The sequence below is a fragment of the Malus domestica genome, chromosome 12 (assembly GCF_042453785.1).
Source record: "Malus domestica chromosome 12, GDT2T_hap1".
In the NCBI taxonomy this organism is placed as follows: domain Eukaryota; kingdom Viridiplantae; phylum Streptophyta; class Magnoliopsida; order Rosales; family Rosaceae; genus Malus; species Malus domestica.
The window spans coordinates 28,352,082-28,374,421 of record NC_091672.1 but is presented as its reverse complement, the minus strand read 5'-3'; the positions used below and the strand labels follow the sequence as shown (position 1 = coordinate 28,374,421).

The 22,340-nt window shown below is 40.2% G+C and overlaps 2 protein-coding genes and 1 long non-coding RNA gene across 4 annotated transcripts; all 3 read left to right on the top strand.

The window, feature by feature from the left end:
- The first annotated feature begins 10,770 nt into the window (after nucleotides 1–10,770).
- On the top strand, nucleotides 10,771–13,433 carry LOC103451318 (FBD-associated F-box protein At5g22730-like). 2 transcript variants are annotated; one of them, XM_070810135.1, is made up of 4 exons: nucleotides 10,771–10,832; nucleotides 10,919–11,729; nucleotides 11,816–11,989; nucleotides 12,078–12,559. In XM_070810135.1, exons 2-4 carry the CDS (start codon nucleotides 10,923–10,925, stop codon nucleotides 12,336–12,338), a joined length of 1,242 nt encoding a protein of 413 aa, XP_070666236.1. In that variant the 5' UTR covers nucleotides 10,771–10,832; nucleotides 10,919–10,922; the 3' UTR covers nucleotides 12,339–12,559. The 2 variants fall into 2 exon arrangements, with proteins under 2 accessions (XP_070666236.1, XP_008388959.2); XM_008390737.4 differs by having other exon boundaries at nucleotides 10,792–11,729; nucleotides 12,078–13,433.
- Nucleotides 13,434–13,634: 201 nt separating this feature from the next.
- LOC139190203 (uncharacterized) lies at nucleotides 13,635–14,260 on the top strand. Its single transcript, XR_011574282.1, has 3 exons — nucleotides 13,635–13,777; nucleotides 13,939–14,005; nucleotides 14,085–14,260. It is a non-coding gene; the product is annotated as an uncharacterized lncRNA (long non-coding RNA).
- Nucleotides 14,261–16,149: 1,889 nt separating this feature from the next.
- On the top strand, nucleotides 16,150–20,464 carry LOC103450932 (uncharacterized). Its single transcript, XM_008390336.4, has 5 exons — nucleotides 16,150–16,877; nucleotides 17,162–17,279; nucleotides 17,481–17,833; nucleotides 18,257–18,355; nucleotides 18,530–20,464. Exons 1-5 carry the CDS (start codon nucleotides 16,249–16,251, stop codon nucleotides 19,947–19,949), a joined length of 2,619 nt encoding a protein of 872 aa, XP_008388558.2. The 5' UTR covers nucleotides 16,150–16,248; the 3' UTR covers nucleotides 19,950–20,464.
- Nucleotides 20,465–22,340: the final 1,876 nt, after the last annotated feature.

Here is a 22,340-nt window from a genome sequence, read left to right as displayed (position 1 = left end):
AAAAGGTGGATTAGGATAAAAAAAGACTGAAAAACAAAGCTTGCTGCTGATGCAAAGTCGTTTTATTTTTCAAACTAAGGGAGGTTTTTTATTTTTTATTTTTTTTTTTGGAGGAAAGGGAAGGTATTTAATATGCCGTAAAAGGCCAAAGCCTTTGCTTTAACTTTTAAATCATTTAGGGTAATGCTAATAAGATAAAATTTGTAAATTAAATTTTGCAAACTAAGTAATATAGAAGTTGATGATTGGATTTGAATTATGACTTAAGTGACGATAAATGTGCTCATTTCTATTGGTGACACATCATTTAGTTTGCAAATTTTGTCTATAAATTTAGTCTCTTTAGCATTACCAAATCAACAAATATGCTTTATGTAGAGAACCATGAACATGAATAGAAAATGTTAATATTGATTTTGGTTTATTTTTTATTTTTATTTATAAGTATTTATGTCTTCTCCTAAATTCCTAATTCACTCATTTGACCCTTTTAATCTTCTTGGGGAAGCTAGCCAAATGTGGGATTCCATGGCTAGTTGTATCCGAAAAGTAGCAAAAGAGATATTAGGAGAGTCCAAGGGCTTTGCCCCACACCAAAAGGAATCTTGGTGGTGGAATGAGGAGGTACAAACAAAGGTGAAGGCTAAGAAGGAATGTTGTAAAGCCTTATACAAGGAGAGGACCGATGAAAATGGTGAAAGGTATAGAAAAGCGAAGCAAGAGGCGAAGAAAGCTGTCAGAGAAGCTAAGTTAGCGGCTTACGACGATATGTATAAACGACTAGATACCAAAGAAGGAGAGTTGGATATCTATAAACTATCTAGAGCAAGGGAAAAGAAGACAAGGGACCTAAACCAAGTGAGGTGCATCAATGATGAGGATGGAAAGGTTCTTGCTACAGAGAACGCGGTTAAAGACAGATGGAGAGGTTATTTTCATAATCTCTTCAATGAAGGACATGAAATGAGTGCTTCTTTAGGGGAGTTGAGTAACTCAGAAGAGTGTAGAAACTACTCTTTTTATCGTCGAATCCGGAAGGAAGAAGTGGTTGTAGCTTTGAAGAAGATAAAGCATAAAAAAGCAATAGGCCCAGACGATATACCAATCGAAGTGTGGAAACTTTTGGGAGAGACAGGTATAACATGGCTCACTGACCTTTTCAATAGGATTTTGAAAACGAAGAAGATGCCAAATGAGTGGCGAACGAGCACTTTGGTGCTTATCTACAAGAATAAGGGCGACGTACAAAATTGCATGAACTATAGGGGTATTAAGCTAATGAGTCATACAATGAAGCTCTGGGAGAGAGTCATTGAGCATAGATTGAGGCAAGAGACACGGGTTTCGGACAACCAATTCGGGTTCATGCCAGGGCGCTCAACCATGGAGGCAATCTATCTCTTACGAAGATTGATGGAAAGATATAGAGATGGGAAAAAGGATTTACACATGGTCTTTATAGATTTGGAAAAAGCGTATGATAGGGTCCCAAGAGACATTCTTTGGAGGATTTTAGAGAATAAAGGAGTACGAGTAGCATATATCCAAGCTATAAAGGATATGTATGAAGGAGTAAAGACTGCCGTAAGAACTCATGAAGGACAAACCGAAAGCTTTCCCATAACTGTAGGATTACATCAAGGCTCATCCTTAAGTCCTTACCTTTTTGCGTTGGTAATGGATGAGTTAACAGGACATATTCAAGATGATATTCCTTGGTGTATGCTGTTCGCAGACGATATAGTGTTGATAGATGAAACTCAGGAAGGGGTAAATGCAAAGCTTAACCTTTGGAGAGAAGTGTTGGAATCTAAAGGTCTTCGCCTAAGCCGATCAAAGACAGAATATATGGAGTGCAAGTTCAGTGTAAATGGAGGCCAAAACGAGTTAGGGGTGAGGATCGGAGATCAAGAAATACCAAAGAGCGACCGTTTTCGTTACCTAGGATCTATCTTGCAAAAGAACGGAGAATTAGATGGAGATCTCAACCATAGAATACAAGCTGGATGGATGAAGTGGAAGAGTGCATCCGGCGTGTTATGTGACCGCCGTATGCCACTGAAGCTCAAGGGAAAATTTTATAGGACGGCAATAAGGCCGGCGATGCTGTATGGCACAGAATGTTGGGCGGTGAAACATCAACACGTACACAAAATGGGTGTAGCGGAGATGAGGATGCTTCGTTGGATGTGTGGGCACACGAGAAAGGATAAGATTAGGAATGAGGATATCCGGGGTAAAGTAGGAGTAGCCGAAATTGAAGGAAAGATGAGAGAAAATCGGTTACGGTGGTTTGGACATATGCAAAGAAGGCCTACTGACGCTCCGATTAGAAGATGCGACTATGGGACAGAGGTTCAGGGCCGAAGGGGTAGAGGAAGACCTAGGAAAACTTTGGAATAGACTCTAAGAAAAGACTTAGAGTACTTGGATCTAAAGAAGGACATGACACAGGATCGAGCACAATGGCGTTCTAAGATTCATATAGCCGATCCCACTCAGTGACTTGGATTTTCCAAGTCTCCAACCGAGAAGTTTTCCTCACTCGGAAAATTAAGGGAACACTACCCCAACCTACATGCTCCACTCAGAAAGCTTCAACATACAAGCTTCAACAAAAGAAAATTCAAAGAACTTAGCGAAAAAGGCTTTGGTGTATTTAACACAATACGTTGAAATGAAGGAAAGCTTATTTATTGATATCCCCGATAAGCTACAAATATGTACATATACATGAGTCAAAATAAACACACAAGAGGGAGCCTTCACAAAGGTTGCTTAGGAGAAGTCTCAGCAGTCGGTAGAGCCCCAGAAAGAGAAGGCACCGGAGGGGGATCATTTGGAGCCTCAGTACTGGACAGAACCCTAGAAGGATGAGGCATCAGAGGTTGATCATTTGGAGCTTCATTACGCGGTACAGCCCCAGAAGACGAAGGCAATAAATGCCTTTGGAACAAACCCACAAATCTCTGATGATCAAGTAAAACCTGACCATCAGTTTCCTTCATCTGGTCAAGCTTCCTCTTCATGTTTGTAGCATAGTCATGTGCGAGCCGGTGCAACTGTTTATTCTCATGCTTGAGCCCTTTAATCTCCTGTTTGAGACTCATCACTTCAGCCGCCAATGATTCAACTTGGCGGGTTCGACCAAATAGGCGTTGGGCCATATTAGACACAGAACCTGCACACTGAACACTGAGAGCCAGCGAATCCTTAACAGCTAACTCATCAGACCGTTTGGAAAGTAGTCTGTTATCTTTGGGAGTGAGAAGGTTCCTGGCCACCACCGCAGCGGTCATATCATTCTTCATCACGGAATCCCCAACGGTAAGAGGACCAGTAAGGGAGACGAAGGATGGGCGCCATATGTTGTCTGGAGAAGGCGGGGCTGCCTCTTCAACAAGGTTCAAGTCAAAACGACGGTCGGAGGGGCCAGACATTTTCAAAGGTGTTGAAAAGAGAAGAGGTCGGACAAATCAAGATCTTAGAAGTGCAAGAATGAAGCTTCTACTGGTGGAGATTCAAGTGTGCTTTGGAACTTAATGCCAGCCCCTATAAAAATCTGCACTCGACGGAGCTTCAGAAATCGAAGAGGCGCCTGCTCAGAAATCGAAGAGGCGTTTGCTTTCTCAAAAGCTGGGCTGCTTAGAGATCACGAGGGTTGATCTTAGAAATCGAAGAGGCGTTTGCTTTCTCAAAAGTTGGGCTGCTCAAAGACCTCGAAGGCTGATCTCAGAAATCGAAGAGGCGCTCGCTTTCTCAAAAGCTGGGCTCCCCAGAGACCACGAGGGCCGATCTCAGAAATCGAAGAGGCACCTACTTTTCCAGCCTTGTCAGCACCTGTCACACGCACACTCAGCTTTGCGGAAATTATGGGCATTCTGTCGAAGACTTCTGGGGAAGTAGAAAACACATGAATCTTACTGTTCAATCACCCACTTCCCACACGCAACAATAGCTCATGGGTACCACAGATAACTTTGCCAAAGTTCTCTGCCAAAGTTGAGCACGTGAAGCTTGCAGCTCCCACTACATCGCTCTGACCAAGAAGGGTAAAAGAATAGCAAAGAAACAGCACTAACAAAGTTTAGACCCATAAATTTTGAAGGTCTAGCTACCATATTATTACCCACAAGGGTAAAGGAATAGTACCACTGCTGGATAATTGGAAAGTCCCTGTGTGTCAACCTCTGTGCTTCGTGGCAAGGTAGACTAGCAAACATGCCCAACCTTTACTCACATTCGAGAAAACACTCCCAATAAGATTGCTTGCTCCAAAATCGAAGAGGCACCGTCCTCCGAATCTCGAGAGCCAGACTCCCAACATGACTACTTTATTAAAAATCGAAGAGAGGGTAAAGGAACAGTACCATTGCTGGATAATTGGAAAGTCCCTGTGTGTCAACCTCTGTGCTTCGTGGCAAGGTAGACTAGCAAACATGCCCAACCTTTACTCACATTCGAGAAAATACTCCCAACAAGATTGCTTGCTCCAAAATTGAAGAGGCACCGCCCTCCGAATCTCGAGAGCCAGACTCCCAACATGATTACTTTCTCAAAAATCGAAGAGACACTGCTCCCCGAATCTTCGAGAGCCAGACCCCCAGCATGATTGCTTTCTCAAAAATCGATGAGGCATCGTTCTCCGAATCAATCGAAGAGGCTCTCGCTTTCTCAAAAGCTGGGCTGCTTAGAGACCACGAGGGCCGATCTCAGAAATCGAAGAGGCACCTACTTTTCTAGCCTTGTCAGCACCTGTCACACGCACACTCAGCTTTGCAGAAATTATGGGCATTCTGTCGAAGACTTCTGGTGAAGTAGAAAGCACATAAATCTTACTGTTCAATCACCCACTTCCCACACGCAACAATAGCTCATGGGTACCACAGATAACTTTGCCAAAGTTCTCTGCCAAAGTTGAGCACGTGAAGCTTGCAACTCCCACTAAATCGCTCTGACCAAGAAAGGTAAAAGAATAGCAAAGAAACAGCACTAACAAAGTTTAGACACATAAATTTTGAAGGTCTAGCTACCATATTATTACCCACAAGGGTAAAGGAACAGTACCACTGCTGGATAATTGGAAAGTCCCTGTTTGTCAACCTATGTGCTTCGTGGCAAGGTAGACTAGCAAACATGCCCAACCTTTACTCACATTCGAGAAAACACTCCCAACAAGGTTGCTTGCTCCAAAATCGAAGAGACACCGTCCTCCGAATCTCGAGAGCCAGACTCCCAACATGACTACTTTCTCAAAATCGAAGAGAGGGTAAAGGAACAGTACCATTGCTGGATAATTGGAAAGTCCATGTGTGTCAACCTTTGTGCTTCGTGGCAAGGTAGACTAGCAAACATGCCCAACCTTTACTCACATTCGAGACAACACTCCCAACAGATTGCTTGCTCCAAAATCGAAGAGGCACCGCCCTCCGAATCTCGAGAGCCAAACTCCCAACATGATTACTTTCTAAAAAATCGAAGAGACACTGCTCTCCGAATCTCGAGAGCCAGACCCCCAGCATGATTGCTTTCTCAAAAATCGAAGAGGCATTGTTCTCCGAATCTCGAGAGCCAGATACCACAGACCACTTTTTCAAAGTGCTCTGACAGAGTTAAAACATGTGAAACTGGCAGCTCCCACTACCGTGCTATGACCAAGCAGGGTAAAGGAATAGCATTACTACTTCTTAGGGAGACTCCTATATATGTCGACCTCCATCCCCAACAGACAGGCAGACCTGCAAAAATGCTCAACCCTTCATCATATCTGAGAGGGCACTCCCAACGAAGCCTTTCGAAATATTCAGCTTTCCTTCCCCCCGATAATACCTCTGCAAACAAGATATACTAGAGCAAGAATATCTCATATCATCAGGGTTAAAAGCAAGAGTATCCCATATCATGCTTTTTCCCTGTCTTTTCCTTTGGCCTTGTTTTTACCTGCAAGACAAGGAGAAAGAGAGCAATCAGTCAGCACTTGGAATCAAGCTTCCAGCCATGAACTGACTGCCTGGAACCCCTTACCTGATTACTTACCTGGCATTGCTCTCGAGTACTCATCTTCAACATCTTATATTTCCAGGGAAGATTCCGCATCTGCTTGAGGAACAGATAGGGCAAGTGCGAAGGATACAAGGAAACATGTGGAGACAAGCGTAACAGCACACGTGCCGATACATCCATTACTCTGTCAAAAGCAAAAGTATCCCATATCAGCAGGGTGGAACGTACTCTAGATTTGATGGACTTGTTTTGACCCTCAAATTCTTCAGTCGGCCTTATACTCTGGAGGAAACCAGAAAACCCTCCAGCTCAGTTCAAGAATAAGCCTGTGGAAAGTTACTTCTTCAAAAGCAAAAGTATCTCATATCATCTCTTCTCATTTTTCTTCTCTTTATCCTTCATGCTGCTGCAAGATGGGGAGAAGGTGAACAATCAGTCGGAGCTCTGATTGCTTACCTTGTCTGTCACCTCTTTCAGCAGACCCCCTAGCTCGGCGACTTGGGGGACTCCTACTACATGGTTTGTATCGCGCTTGACCAAGCCTGAAACTACAAGTAAGCTTCAAGTGAAATTGATACATTACCTTGTGCATCTCCACCAGTTAAAGATACCACCCCTGGATGGAGGAAGAGTACTTCCAGAGAAGATGCCACATCTACCTATGAGACAGATAAGGCAAGTCAAAACGACACCACACTCCGATACTTAGAAGTTTCGTGATTACGAGATCATTCTCCCACAATATTTCCTAATGTCATTTGTACTAAATCATTCACTTGTACTCACTAAAGGAGAGCTTGAACCTATGTACTTGTGTAAACCCTTCACAATTAATGAGAACTCTTCTATTCCGTGGACGTAGCCAATCTGGGTGAACCACATACATCTTGTGTTTGCTTTCCTATCTCTATCCATTTATATACTTATCCACGCTAATGACCGGAGCAATCTAGCGAAGATCACAAAAAGCGACCGTTTTCGCTACCTAGGATCTATCTTGCAAGAGAACGGAGAATTAGATGGAGATCTCAACCATAGAATACGAGCTGGATGGATGAAGTGTAAGAATGCATCCGGCGTGTTGTGTGACCGTCGTAGGCCACTGAAGCTCAAGGGAAAATTTTATAGGACGGCAATAAGGCCAGCGATGTTGTATGACACAGAATGTTGGGCGGTGAAGCATCAACACGTACACAAAATGGGTGTAGCGGAGATGAGGATGCTTCGTGGGATGTGTGGGCACACGAGAAAGGATAAGATTGGGAATGAGGATATCCGAGGTAAAGTAGGAGTAGCCGAAATTGTAGGAAAGATGAGAGAAAATCGGCTCCGGTGATTTGGACATGTGCAAAGAAGGCCGAATGACGCTCCGGTTCGAAGATGTGACTACGGGACAGAGGTTCAGGGCCGAAGGGGTAGAGGAAAACCTAGGAAAACTTTGGAAGAGACTCTAAGAAAAGACTTAGAGTACTTGGATCTAACGGAGGACATGACACAAAACCGAGCGCAATGGCGTTCTAGGATTCATATAGCCGACCCCACTTAGTGGGAAAAGGCTTTGTTGTTGTTGTTGTTGTTGTTGTATTTTATAATTATCCAGATGAAATTTGTGATTAAGTTTTATTGGATTTTTTATTTAATTTGATCTGTGATTTTTGTAAGTTAAGACTTCGTTGTTGTTGTATGCAGGGGAGTTCAAAGTAAATAGGGGTATGCACATATTAAGCTTATCTATCACAATCTGATTGTTTCTAGATTCTATATGATTTTTAATAGGACTATCTACTAAATCTTTTGTATGTAAATAGTACTATACAAAATTTTATATCGTTTTCAATCCCGCAGCATTGTGCGGGGCATTGTTTGCTAGTAAAACCATATAATCCAAACGAAGCCTATACAAGCAACTCTAGTGTGATATGCCAAATGTGAAAACAGTGATTTATCATAACAATTTGAGTTTTTTGAAAACATATTTACCTAATAAAAATTAACTTTTTTTTTTCAAAATAAAAACTGCAACTTTAAGCAATAGCTGATACGTCAACCCCTTTCAAGCATTAAATTTTGACAAAAGCTACACCCTTTCGAAAAATGGTAGCTAAATTTTGCCTAAAAATCTACAAGTTTGAGGCATCATCTGATTCCCACAGTGAAATTAGCAGCAAAAATGAAGGATCAAACTAGTGAAAAAGCTAGTCTAAATCAATGATCAAATTACAATAAAAATCAGGTAAAAAATGCTTCAAGATTCAATTCTTTAAATTCCAAGGAATAAACATATCCACTTATTCATCAATAATCATATGATTCATATCAATAATCACATGATTCATATCAATAATCACATGATTCATATCAATAATCAATACCCATATTACATTATAATTCTTATAAAGAAAGTCAATTAAGCAAACATTTATGTTAAATTAGGAATTAACCATTTAAATTTTAAAAAGGCACAAGGCACGGCAGTGGGGTGGGAATTGGGGAAGTGAATGAATATGCGAGGGTTAATGGGGACAAATGGTCCCCCTTATGTTGTGTTTATTTTTTATGCTCAAACGACGTCGTCCAATGTCTATTATATTTACAGTTTTAAAGGCAAACGAAACGATGCATCATTTTCATGGACTTGTTTTTTTTTTTTTTTTTGGATAAACTGGAATCGATTAAACCAGGGCACAGAAGCCACAAGAACAATAGAAGCCTACCCAGAGGCAAACAGCAGAGACAACCTGGTAATGCAAGGGGAAGAAATACCCAGACGCATCAAACAACAACCCGCGTCCCCCTTCCCATTACCAAGCAAACTCAAGGAGGACAAGGGAGTCCATCATTTTCATGGACTTGTTTATAACAAAAGAAAACACAGTCGTTGCAAAGATATGCAGCCTACAGCAGCCATGACTTCACCTTGCAGGTTTTTCGACGACATCAGAGGGGTGGATTGTCGCTCCTGAGCTTGATTTCCAATGAGAAGATGGGCGGCCGCTGACACGCCCCAACCCTGATATTACCCGAATACCAAGATAGGCACGTGCTGGCCGACACCCGAGGGTGACAAAAGCCATTAATTGATACAAAAGCTAGGAATAAGAAATAAATATGGGTTATGAATAAAAAAAAAACAATGAATTAACAATTTAGGAACATGTTCAGAGCATACAGCTAAACCTAGTCACTAACAAGAATTAAGATAAGATTGAATGAACAAAGGAGTGGGTCCTACCCCGAGAGGACTCGAAGATGCCGTTGCGGAAGTACCTTAATGCCGGGATTCTATGCCTCGTTTCTAAGACTTGAATGGGGGCGCAAAACAAGGGTGAGTGGACCAAGTTTATATACATACGTAGTACGAAAACAATTATGAACATACTAACCCCCACAGTTTAATTATGAAAACTACTAGAATAATAAGTGATAAGCTTTTCAGAAAACTCTAGCATGCCATAAAAACAATTCATATATTCATCTGCAAATCAATCTCAGAAAATCATATCAGAAATCATATCAGGATTCGTATCAGAAATCGTATCAGGATTCGTATCAGAAATCGTATCAGGAATCGTATCAGAAATCGTATCAGGAAGCATAACACAAGTTGTGCTGCTAGTGAGTGCACTGAATAATAATACTCCCGGCCCAATGTCTGCACCTCAGTCTATGTGCCCGTAGCCAGAGATATCTCCCTCCCGGCCCAATGCATGTCTCTGTGTCCCTTAGCCTTTCGCTAGGGATTATTTCTCCCGGCCTCAATGCCAACACCAGATCCTCGCCCCAAGCGGCATAGTGTTCACTAGGTATGCACAAAACATAATTCATCTCTAAAATACAACTTCGTAGCATAAATTCATTGATCCTCTATACTACGAAGAGGTGTTCGAAAGTCATTTGAAACACATTCTTAGCATCCTATCGTCATCGATCAGATAGTCTACCAGAATGAGGGTTCTATAGAAAATACGATATAATGGAAATAATTCAAAACATATATATATAATCACGTATAATCAAATCATCATGCTTCCTGTAAAGTATTCCTCAAATCAATAATTATGCAAGTCATGCTATTAAATTATGCAATTCTATCAATAAAACATGCAATTTTCGAAGGTGATCCACTCACAGATACTCCGTAGCAGCAGAATTGTGTGGAAAATGATTAAGAAAGTCTCCACTAGCAACTTCACCTAAGCACGAAAATGTACAATTTAATAAACTACCCAAAAGATGGAATTTTAAGAAATGGAAATGGTTTTTGGGGTTTGATTTGTGAAGGAAGTGAGGTGAAAGTTAGAGAGAAGCTCTCGGAGCTTAGAGAGTGAGAGAGAGAGAGAGAGAGAAGAAACTGAAAAAAAATAAACAAAAGAGAAAGGTTCTATGATGGGGAGTGTTTCGGGAATAGAGGGAAGAAGAGAGAGATATGAGAGCTGCCACATGGCAGTTTAAGAACAATAGCATTTCCAGATCAAGGGTTAGAATTGAAAGAAAATAAGTGACTAAATTGATAGATAACAAATATGTTCTAGGGGAAAAATAGAAATAGGATGAAAATATGGGGGTGGGATTTAAACTGGACTAACTTAGTGAAACATTTAGTGCAGTGTCAAATTAAAAAAAAGATAATTAAGAAATTATAATATTATATTAATTTATACATATATAGTAATATTTTATTAAATACTATAATAATATTTTATATTATTTAATGCATATTTATTATTTATTCACCTTTGACTTTTTAACTCCCGAAAGACAACCCCTCTCATCGCAAATCCTTCAAAACAAGCTCATCATCTTCACCCTCTTGTCGCCGTTAAGCAAAGGTAAGCTTTTCTTCCCCTCTCTTTCTCTCTGTATCTCTCCTCCGGCTAGCAAAGGCATCCTTATACTATGTTATTTTGTAGAGCAGGTAAATGGAGACTTGTAGGGCAAGTACGAGTAGTGAAAAAGTTCCCAGAGTTAGTCTAGAGTTTAGGGTGGATAGGCTGAGTAGTCTTTCAGACGAAATTGCTCATGGAATCCTTTCGTTGCTTCCATTTGGAGACCTCTCTCGCTTTGGGAGTTTATCCAAACGCTGCAAGGAGCTCCATTTGTCAACTCCCAGTTTCAGATTAGATTTGTCTAAAGTAGATATATCAACTTGTGATAAGTGGTCTAGGTTCGCAAATGCTGTGGATAGGTTCTTAGACCATCGTGGGGAGAACAGAATCCTTCATTTAGGTATTAGATTTGACGTCCGCGAACATATTTTTGGAAATGAAACCCCATGCATTTGTGAGGGGGTAGGACGTCGGTTTATTTCGTGGATCGAAAATGCTTTAAGGTGCAAGGTTGAAATTCTTGACATTGATATCAGTAGGATCCATCTAGAGAATGGGGTAGGTGATATCATCATTGAGAGCTCATCACTAAAATCATTTAGTATTTCGAGCAACAGTTGGACAGTTCGTCGACTGAAAATCATCGGTCGTAAGATTGAAGATGTACGCATTGATTGGCGTTCGGAGTGGTGTACAACAGTAAGCATATTTGCTTCAGATGTTAAGAATTTGCAGTGGGATGGGATTACTGTCAACCACCAGCTCGGGACCTTAGAAAGGGCTGAGCTTTCTTTAGCCAATATAATACGTAGAGATCTATCACCTGATGTGAAGGCAGTTGACTTCCTTACCAGCGTGCACCGGGTTAAAGATTTAACTCTAAATCACAATACCATCAAGGTAAAGACGCTACTCTTCAGGCTAAGTGTTATATGAAACATAATTGAGAGTGAGATGTTTAATTCTTCTTTTTAAATAAACTGCAGGCTTTGTTCAAGAAAGGAATACCGCCCTTAGAGAACGTTTTTGATTTCTCTATGAAAATTGGAAACTTTAGTATTGAATTGGTGTTGGCATTGGTCCCTATTCTTAGGGCAATGCCTAATTTAACTATCTTGGACGTGAAGTCTTCAACGCCGCCCCGTTGCCTTCTAAATGAAGTAAGTAAAATGTTCGGTTTGACAATTATCATTAGTTTCTTGATATGCTTTTGGAACTTTGCAATTGATCTACCTGCTTCCTTCTCAGTGTTCAGGTCTTACTATGGAATACTGGAGGTCAAGCAAGCTTCCTTTCCTCTCTCAGCTTAAGGAGGTAACCGTAGACCTTAATCGACACTTCTACGGGTCCAACCAAATCGAGTTCATAAGGTTTATCCTTGAGGATGCTCAAAGCCTGAGGAAAATGGTGATTATTTATCCATTACGCCTTGGAAAGGGGCATCTCAAGAAGTTGAATGAAAGCGAGAAGATTTCCAATGCTCATGTAGTCTATCGCAGGTTCAAGTAATCACCAGCTTCCCTACCAAACGCTCAGACATGTTTTCCTGGATTTCGACGTAAGCAGTCTAGTGCAGATTCACAAGCCCCACCTGCTCAGCCTCCAATTGCAAGTTGAGAGGGTCTTGAGGGCTTTTGGGGATATGGGTTTTGACAAATTCGAAGTGGGGTTGGGGGAGATTCGGGATTTCCAAGTTGAAGATCCAAGCAAAGAGCACAGCGCAGATTGGGGATTTCTAAGTTGAAGATTCAAGAAAAGAGTGAAGTGCAGTTAAGAATGATTCTGAAAGAAATCTAGACACTCAAGAAGGAGGAAAAGTAAGATTTCCAAGGAAGATGATGTTGGCATTCAAGAGGCGTCTTCAACTTCAGAGTCTTCTCAAACTATTATGTATAGAAGTCCTAAAGAAGCAAGAGAGGAATTCCATGGTGAGAAGGCTGATAAATCAAATGATCCAATGCTGAGATCCTCTCTTAACCTTCGGGGGCAAAAAAAACTTAATCGCTCCATTACTTGGGCTGATGAGAAGGTGGAACATAGAATGAATGGTTATGATATATTTGGCGGTATCCACAAACCTTTTCTTAAACCTTCAGCGGAAAATGAAGTCGGTAGGTCTGATGAGAAGATTGATAGCACCAAGAGTTAAAATGTTTGCGAGAGAAGTTCAAGGTGCCAAAGAGGGTTCTGGTGTATTAGGGAATTTGTAATGGCAAGATGATGAACGTTTGGAATCTGCAGAATTCTTGGCCATGGAATTGAGGCAGGCAGCAGAAGCTGTTGCATCTGGAGAATCTGATGTCAATGGTGCTGGTATCTCATTGTTTGGTTTAAATGTATTTAGAAGGTACTATGATGCGTTATAAACCAGGACTGGAAAAGATATCTTTTCAACTTTTTAGTTCATAGGAGCTACTTTCCATGTGTTGATTTTACATGTATTTTATTCACTTATATTGGGTTTTGAATTTCTACGCTACTTGAGTACTGTGAGCCGCGACAGCTTGTATACGTTTTGTTATGTTCGGCATGACCTTTATCCGGGTGCTTTAATCAGTATAAGAGACCCTGCAGTGCAGCTAAATACTATTTTAAGTTTGTGAATGTGACATGATTATCATACTTAATTTAATTTTGTATAAACGTAATTCGTTATATATTGTTTAGCAACATGTCACTGAGGTATTTCTGCACAGAGCTGCATGTTGGAGACGATGACTTTTATTGATGCGCTACCAGCATTCAGAATGAAACAATATGAAGTGGTGTTCTCCTTTGCCTTGAGTGTCTCTCTGTTTGCAGGATTCCTACACTCGGTCCTCGCATGCCGGATAGAAGGACACTGAAATGCTGCAGGCTTGCACTGAGAATTCCCCATATGCAGGACCATTCCTAAATAATGCCCCATCATTGTGCCGTGCTCCTTTTGAACCCAAAGGCACTTTAAGGTAAATATAACCCTTGCCTGTGACGGAGTTTAACCACTCGGTCCTTTACTGGTTTCGGACAATCAAGAGATCATATTAGTCCTTTGCTTCGAGATAATCCGATAGATGTTAATAATGAGACGCTTTTAAGAAGTTTTATGTGGATTTGTTTCCACCTGCAGCTCTATATCTGCAATTCTCTCCGTGATTCTGGGAGTGCATTTCGGACATGTGCTTATACATATGAAGGTTAAGTCTCTGATTTGTATATTCAGTGCTTAGCATGTGCATGACTCGGAACTCATTTTTCTTCTGTCCGCGATTACAGGATCATTCAGCCAGACTGAACCACTGGATCCCGACAGGCTGTGCTCTCCTCGCCCTAGGAATTGTTCTTCATTTGAGTCATGTACGGTGCAAACTGTGTCTTGCTGTTTGCAGGATTCCTGCACTCAGTCCACGCATGCACGCCGGATAGAAGGACGCTGTTTCACAAGTTAAGGCCCGATATATGTTTCTTTTTCTTTGTCTCGTTAACTTATTTATTTTACACACAAGAGTACAAAAGTGGATGTACAGAAGAAGATTTAGACAAAAATGTGTTTCGATTTTCTTATCAGCTAAATCTAGGCATGCTTAGACTGTAGTAATTAACGTATTAAACATTGGTTCTCGAGTTTTATATGTTGTATATTCACGAGCTTTTTAAAACAAAAACGTTAACCTGTACATGTGGTTTTGGTTTTGGTTTTGGCCAAATAGGTGCTGGATGGTTCCCAGATAACTGCAGAACGATACGAGCTTACCAAGGATCGTATATTACCCCTAGGCCGAGCACCCGAATTCTCAGCTCAGAGTGGTGCTTAATGGAAAGGAAGGTTGACATCAAATTCTCCACCCGGAGTTGTATTGATCGTAGGCTTGAAAGCTGTTGACTGCAAAAGCAGCATTCGGGAGAACCCTGTTTATGAAACTGATTGTAGAAAAACCGTCCACCGCTGACTCTTTTAGCGGTGGAAGAACGACGTTGAAAATCCCAAGCTTCACTGTACATGTTTTCGGAATATTTTTTGGACTGAAAATGTTGGGTCTAGGACTTACTATCTTTCACTTCCTTTGGTTATTTATCCAAGTGCTTCCTGCAATTCTAAATGCCAGGATAGGATGGAGAGATGAAGCTCATTTGGATGTGCTTTTAAAATAACTGAAAGTGTTTTTTGTGAAAATATTTTTAGAACTAATCCTTAATAAAAATGCAAGTAAATCCTATAAAAGCACTACTCAAAGTGCTTCCTAGAAGAAGCACATAACTGGTGCTTCTTGTAGAAAGCACTTAAAGTGTGTTTGGAACCTAAAAATATTTTCTCTAAAAACATTTTCAGTTATTTTAAAAGATATCCAAACGAGCCCATGAATCTCTAGGGTTTTGGGTTTACTTTGGTTGGACAATAAAGCTTTCCTTAGTTTGTATGAAATCTTTGGAGGAGATCTTCTAAGTTGAATATATTACAGAAAATGGAAGTGAGTTTACAATTTATACTTTCCCACAAAACAGGCCTGGCCCTGAGAGTGGCTGGAGTAGACAAGCCACCTAGGGCCTTCACTCTGTAGGGTCATAAATCATAGTGAAACAGAGAAGAAGATGGACTAGGATTCTCTCTCCTCCTATTTTTATCCCCTTTCATTTCCTCCTCTTACACACTATTTTGTCTTTATCTTTCTATAAAAAATTAGTATAAGATGTTGACGTGACTTAACCTTGACCGTTCAAATAGAAGGGGAAGGACTACAATCTCGTTATCAACACGATGAGTATGGTTCACTAAAGAGTAAAATGTCATAACACCCCTAAAAACTTGTGCCTGACTTCCAATTTCACTACATAACTTATCATTTACAAAATTAAGAACTTAAACTAATGTTTTTTGGACAATTTTTCATTTATGTCTATTTTCTCCACACTCCATCTAAATTTCCATTAAATAACATCATGTGTGCACCACGTAAGGTAATCATAAGTTAAGTACAAGTTTAGGACATATTTTGTTGCCTTAAGAATTTGTTATGTTCATAGATTTGTCAATGTTGCGGACATAGAATGACTAAATTGACCTTAATTTCTATTTTTGCTAGTTGTTGGTTTGAGGAGCCTCGGAGTTAATCCAGGACGTCCTCCTCGAGAATTGTATACACTTTTATAACGTTATGAATAAAACCACACCGTTTCACCAATCGTGCCGTAAGGGTTTCTAATGGTCAAAATGGACTAACATGGGCCTCAAAGTAGCACATGAAAATAGAAAGCCCAAATCACTTCCTATTCCCCAAAAAGAGCCCATTGTAGATTGTCCAAAAATATAGCCCAATGTAGGGTTTAAGCTTACCTTCGTCCTCTCCTCGCCCTCTCTTCCCCCACCATCCATGGAGGGTTTAAGGATTTGAGCATTGAGCTTACTCTCTCTCTCTCTCTCTCTCTCTCTCTATCTCTTAAAATGGCACAGACTCCATACTCCCTGCTCCTCCTCAAACGCCTCTCTCGCTGCTCCCCAAACCCTAAACGCCCTCCATCTCTCCTCTCTCTCCTAAAACCATTCTCCACCTCCCCAACCCCAACCTCCTCCTCCCCGGACCCAAAACCCTCCTCCCTCTCCGCCCGCCTGAGCTTCGTCTTCGACCAAATCGACGCCATCGAGAAAGAACGCTCCGAGAAGGATCAGACCCTCCAGAAAATCAGAGCTTGGCGCGAATCGAAAAAATCCCAAATTGACCCGGAATTAGGGTTGGGAGTTGCCAATCACAGTGGAATTGATGCTAATTTGGTTGATTCTGTATCTGTTTCGGCCGGGTCGGAGAGGCTGGAGAAGCCGGTGGCGGCTAAGAAGGAGGTGGAGGTCGTGCACCCGTGGCCGGAGTGGATTGAACTGATGGAGAGGCTGGTGCAGCAGAATTACTTTGATCATAGGAGGGTGGACGAGGACAGAATGGTCCAAGATATCGGCTTTGATCCAACTGAATATGCTTTGGCGGCTGAGGAGGATGCCCCAGGTATTGATTTCAAGGATTTCAAGGCTGTTCACACAGCGTGTCTTAATTTCGGAAAGGACCGATTCGATATCATAAGGTAATGCTAAAGAAAATGGTGTTTGAGTTTGGTTTTATGAAAAACAAATACTGAACTGTATTCGATATCCTTCGTAGTTTCTTCAGTGACTGATAGGAGGGTGAATGGAGTAGTGATATGATTAAAACTCTGTTTCTTTTCGACTAATCGATTGACTGATTGTATAAGTGCACAATGTGTTCTCTTCTCTATAGATAGCTGTTGCTTATGTATGTGATCGGTTTCGGATGTTGGGTTTAATGCTAGTATGGTTGACAAATTCTGAGACGGTAGAGTAATTTCAGGTCCTTGTCGAGACAGGATATTCAAGTTTTGGTGGGTTTTGGATGCCCGAGTATGGACAAGAAGGTGGTTTTCTCTTCAAAACTATTAAGGAAGCATACCCACCTTGATGAAGGAGATGTGAGTTTTACTTCGAATATTTCCTGGTATCGCTTGCTTATATAACTTGCGTCTAACCACTGACATCTCATTCCTTGTTGCTGGCATTTTGTCAATTTTGCTTCTCTGAAGGGTCCAGTTTCTTTGCCCCAGCCCTCGTATTTATTTTGGCTCATATATATGATTTCTTTTTAAGTAATGAGTATTTCATTTATATGCCAGGTTTGCAGTTCCTGTAGTTTAAGGAGTTCTTGTGAAAGAGCATATCTGATTACTAACAAAGAGGACGAGGCACGGACTATTGATGTAATGCGTGTTTTATTGACTTATGGATTTGATCCTGTTAATGGATCCGTGGCCAATAAGTCACTTCTGAAACAAAAATCTGTTAAGACCGTGGTCCGTAAGTTGCTTCATCAGGTTGTCAAGCTGAGTGCAGTTCCAATCGATCCTAATCTTCCACCTCCAGTAATCAAAAAGCCACCACCAAAAGTAAAGCAGCCTCCTCCGCCTCCAAGAAGACGAGTTGGACGGGATGACATTGAGATGAAAAAAGGGGACTGGCTATGCTCGAAGTATGTTTCTTCTAATTTCTTTAGTTTTATTCTTCTGGATCATGGCCAATTTATTTGTTTTGTTCAATTAATACTCCGGCGGTGATTTTGTGGAAAATACATGTACTTTATATGCCACTTTCCTTGGGAAAAATCTCTCTCTGCCAGGTCTAATATTTTACATTTCAAGCTTGTAGGCATCATTAGAAGTTCTTCGGACCAGAATAATGGGACTGTAGTGTTGACTTTCTTTGAGGAATCATTAATAGTTACGTTGTTTAGATCCCATAAATGGCTTTCCATTGACTTAGCTCATTATAATTTTTTTTTTTTTTGTTAAGAAGCATGGTTGAATTGAATTAGCTAAATATGTTCTCCGAAACTTTATTGTAATGAAAGTTATGATTTCTACAATTTGCTCACGATGTTGAATGTTGGTATCAGGTGTGACTTCATGAATTTTGCCAAGAACAACATCTGCCTTCAATGTGATGCCAAACGTCCAAAGAGACAACTGCTTCCAGGAGAATGGGAATGCCCTGGGTACATTCTAGTATTTTTAATTTTCAGATATCAATTATACTTGGCTGTCATTGTCACCTGGCTTTTTTTGGCTGTTGGCCTCTCCCACGATCTTTAGATCTGCTCCCGAAATACAATTTATTCTATTTTTAGTTTATGAGATTATTGATTTTCTTATGTCTTGTTACATGGCAGGTGCAACTTCTTAAATTACAGGAGAAACATGGCATGTTTTCATTGTGATTGCAAGCGTCCACCAGATGAATACCTGGAGAACAAATTGCAAGAAGTGCAACGTGGCCCTAGGACAAGAATGGAGAAGACGGCTGTTCTTCATGGGGATGCTAATGCCTGGAATTTTAATTTTGATGACAATGAATCAGATGGAGCAGATGTTGCTGCTTTTGAGTATGCAGATCCTTCTGTAAGGGATGAAAATTTGAGTAACCAGGCTCAAGGACAAGATTTTGGACACCGTGAATACAATTTGAGTAAAGATAGCAGAGCACCAAGGGTAAACAATGAAGAATACTCCGATGCTGATACTATTAGGCCCGGGAGAGGGTTTGATGATTTTGATGATTTTGATGATGATGTTGACAATTACGAGTTAGACACTCGCAATAAAACTTCAGCACAGGATGCTTCAATTGATTTTTCTGAGTTTGAAGGGTCCGAATCGGAAGACATAGAAAATTCTGACAATAGCTTGCAAGGTCGTCAAAGAACAAAATCGCCATACAATAAGCCATCTAAGCCTACACGTCAAAGGGCAGCATTCTCTGTTTCGGATGATGATGAACTGGATGTAGATTTTGACAAAGAGCTTTCAGTCCATCCCAACTGGAAATCTAGTCATGTTGCTGATTCTAGATCAAGAGGCAGGGGTAGAACTACACGAGGTCCATCCAAGAGATTAAGCTTCGGTTCTGATGATGAACTTGGGCTGTCGGATGATGGTCTAGATCAAAACTTTGGAGCCAGGCGAGGTAAATCAAATAATTTGGATTCTAAGAGAAAAGGTTTTCAGAGGAGAGGAAATTTAGATTTTGAAGATGATTCAGTTTCTGGTTCAGAATCAGACAATGATTTTCAATCTCATAAAAATAGACCAAGAAGGAATAAAGAAAACAATTTCAAAGGTCGTGGCGGCCCTAACTTTACCAGAGAGACGCGATTTGAATCCAATGGAATGAAGGGTAGGAGAAACTCTTTCAACGATGATTTTGATGGATCAACACGAGGGTCTCGTAGTAATAGTAGAGGGTTTCGAGGGAATGATTTTGATGGGCCGAGAATGAGTAACAGAGGTAGTAATACACGGAGTTTCAACGGTCCTAAAAGAGAAGGATTTGGAAAGGGTGGTGGGAGGAACTCGTTCAATGATGATTTTGATAGATCAGCACGAGGATCTCGCGGCAGTAACAAAGTATTTCGGGAGAACAATTTTGATGGGCAAAGAATAAGTAACAGAGGGGCCGATACACATAAATTTAAGGGACCTAGAAGAGAAGGATTTGGAAAGCAGGAGCGTGGAAGGGTTAATGACTATGGGAGGGACAAGGACAGGGGGCCTGAAGAATTTAGAAACAGCAGACGCGTTATTGAAAGATAGATCCATATTCCATGATTAGAATGGCAGTTCTTGGTTCGCCTTGCCAAGGCTTCGATTGTTGGTTCCTCAGGCAAACGGTTGCAATTTACACAGATGGAAAGGAGTGCCAGCAATCGAAGGTGGACATCGTTCAGTTTACAACCGTCAGCACATACCGGAATCAGATTCACCTCCACTCCATGTATCAGACGGAATTCTCATCAAATCAGAATTTCAGTTCCATTGCAATGCAGGATGCCAGGAACCACGCGGTTGCAGTTTGTAACGAGTCTCTTTTCTGGAGCAGGGTTTCAGGTTGAGCTGTTCTGACAATAATCTTGTTTCGTATGCTGAATCAACGTTACTTTGATCCAAGTTCTTCCGATTTTAGTTTCTGATTTTGTAAATTTCAATGGTAACTTCTGCATCTTACCATGGCAAGTTTTGCGGATTCGGTTGAATCCATACTTTCCGATCAATTCCATACATTCTAAAATCGATATAATTGGATCGGATGACGTATTTTCTTGTGAGAACCGGGTGTAACCCAATCTTGTTGGTTTCATGCACAGTTCAAGGCGTTTGATGGAAATTGGTTAAACACATGATGGCACCAAAACACTATTCTTCAATATTTAGTTTTTAGGTAATTCTCGCTTTACTACCCTCTAATATCGTGAGATTCGTACTCTGCTACCTTTATGGCGCGTTTACGTAAGGGTAATCAGAATCAAGAAACGGAATTGAATTCCGATTACGGTATACTCCGGTGTTTACTAAATCTGGAGGAATCAAAATTTAGTGGGTCCCACACAAATTTTGGAATCCAATACCAATATTTGGCTGATTTGGATTCCTAAGATAAAGGAGGTATTTGGATTCCAGATGGCTTGGAGAATCAAAATGCTAACTTTTTTCCTTTTATGCCCTCACCTACTTTCATTATTTCCAAGATTATCCTTTTAACCCTAGACTATTATTTCCCTTTTCATGCAGCTCCGTTCTGGAACGGTTAGTTGATTAATTCAGTCGATCTAGAGTAAATTCAATTGATCTAAAGTAACTCTGTAAATACATGCAGAATCATTTTGTTACTCAATGCAGAATCAGTTTGTTACTTCATGCAGAATCAGTTTGTTACTCAATACAGAATCAGTTTGTTACTATTATATACTATATCAAATTTTATTTAAAAAAGAAGTATATAAACTATTTGATTTGGGACAAGGGCATTTTAGTAATTATACTGGTTTATTTCCCTTTTCATGCAGCTCCATTCTGGAACGGTTAGTTGATTAATTCAGTCAGCCTAGAGTAAATTCAATTGATCTAAAGTAACTCTGTAAATACATGCAGAATCATTTTGTTACTCAATGCATAATCAGTTTGTTACTTCATGCAGAATCAGTTTGTTACTCAATGCAGAATCAGTTTGTTACTATTATATACTATATCAAATTTTATTAAAAAAAAAGTATGTAAAATATTTGATTTGGGACAAGGGCATTTTAGTAATCATACTGGTTTATATTCCGATTCTGCTGAATTAGTAAACAACTTTATGGAATTGTATTCCGATTTCAAACAGTTTTAGTAAACAATTTCAATAAGAATCTGATTCTGATTCCACCTCATTTCAATTCCTCCTCAATCAAATTCCTCATCAATCCGATTCCTCTCAATTTGATTACGGATTAGTAAACGCGCCATTAGTTTTTTTGACGTTTCAGTTTCGTACCTAAACTTTTTTTTTTTTTTTTTTATTTTAATACTTCCGTTAAACTTTATGTCAAGTTCTCTTAAGAAAACCCATCGCAGGTCGTCTTACAAGGCCTGTGGTATTGGGCCAGGAACTGTCAATGTTATCCCATAAGTTGAGCTTGACCCAAACCCATAAAAAAAGGAATCTGACTGATATTTTAATTGGAAATTGTTATTGGTACTTCAAAAATCTCATTTTACACTCTAAATTTTCTATAATTAGAACAAATGACATTTTATTTGAACCCATCTAATCTCTTTCTACACCCAACTTAAATTCTAAATGTGAATTGTCTATTTTATCTTAATGCATAATTACCATCGGTACAAGATGAAATTAAAAATAAAACTAAAATTTATCAATAAACCTATACTCAATAATTAAGTCCTACCATCACACAATCTTTATCCTACATTCATTTTGACTAAATTCCTAAGAGCTGCCATAAAACCCTGCGATCACCTAATAATCAAATCCGGTTGCTTTTCGTTTCTTCTCGATCAGTAAGAGCAATAATTACAAGCAATATCACCACATGAAACAAAAGAGTCATAAAGCTTTCAACAAATTGATGTTGTTGATCAATTCATCTATTAGAAACTCGACCAAAAGACGAAGCGACTTTTGCGTTCTTGCTCTTGTAATCACTC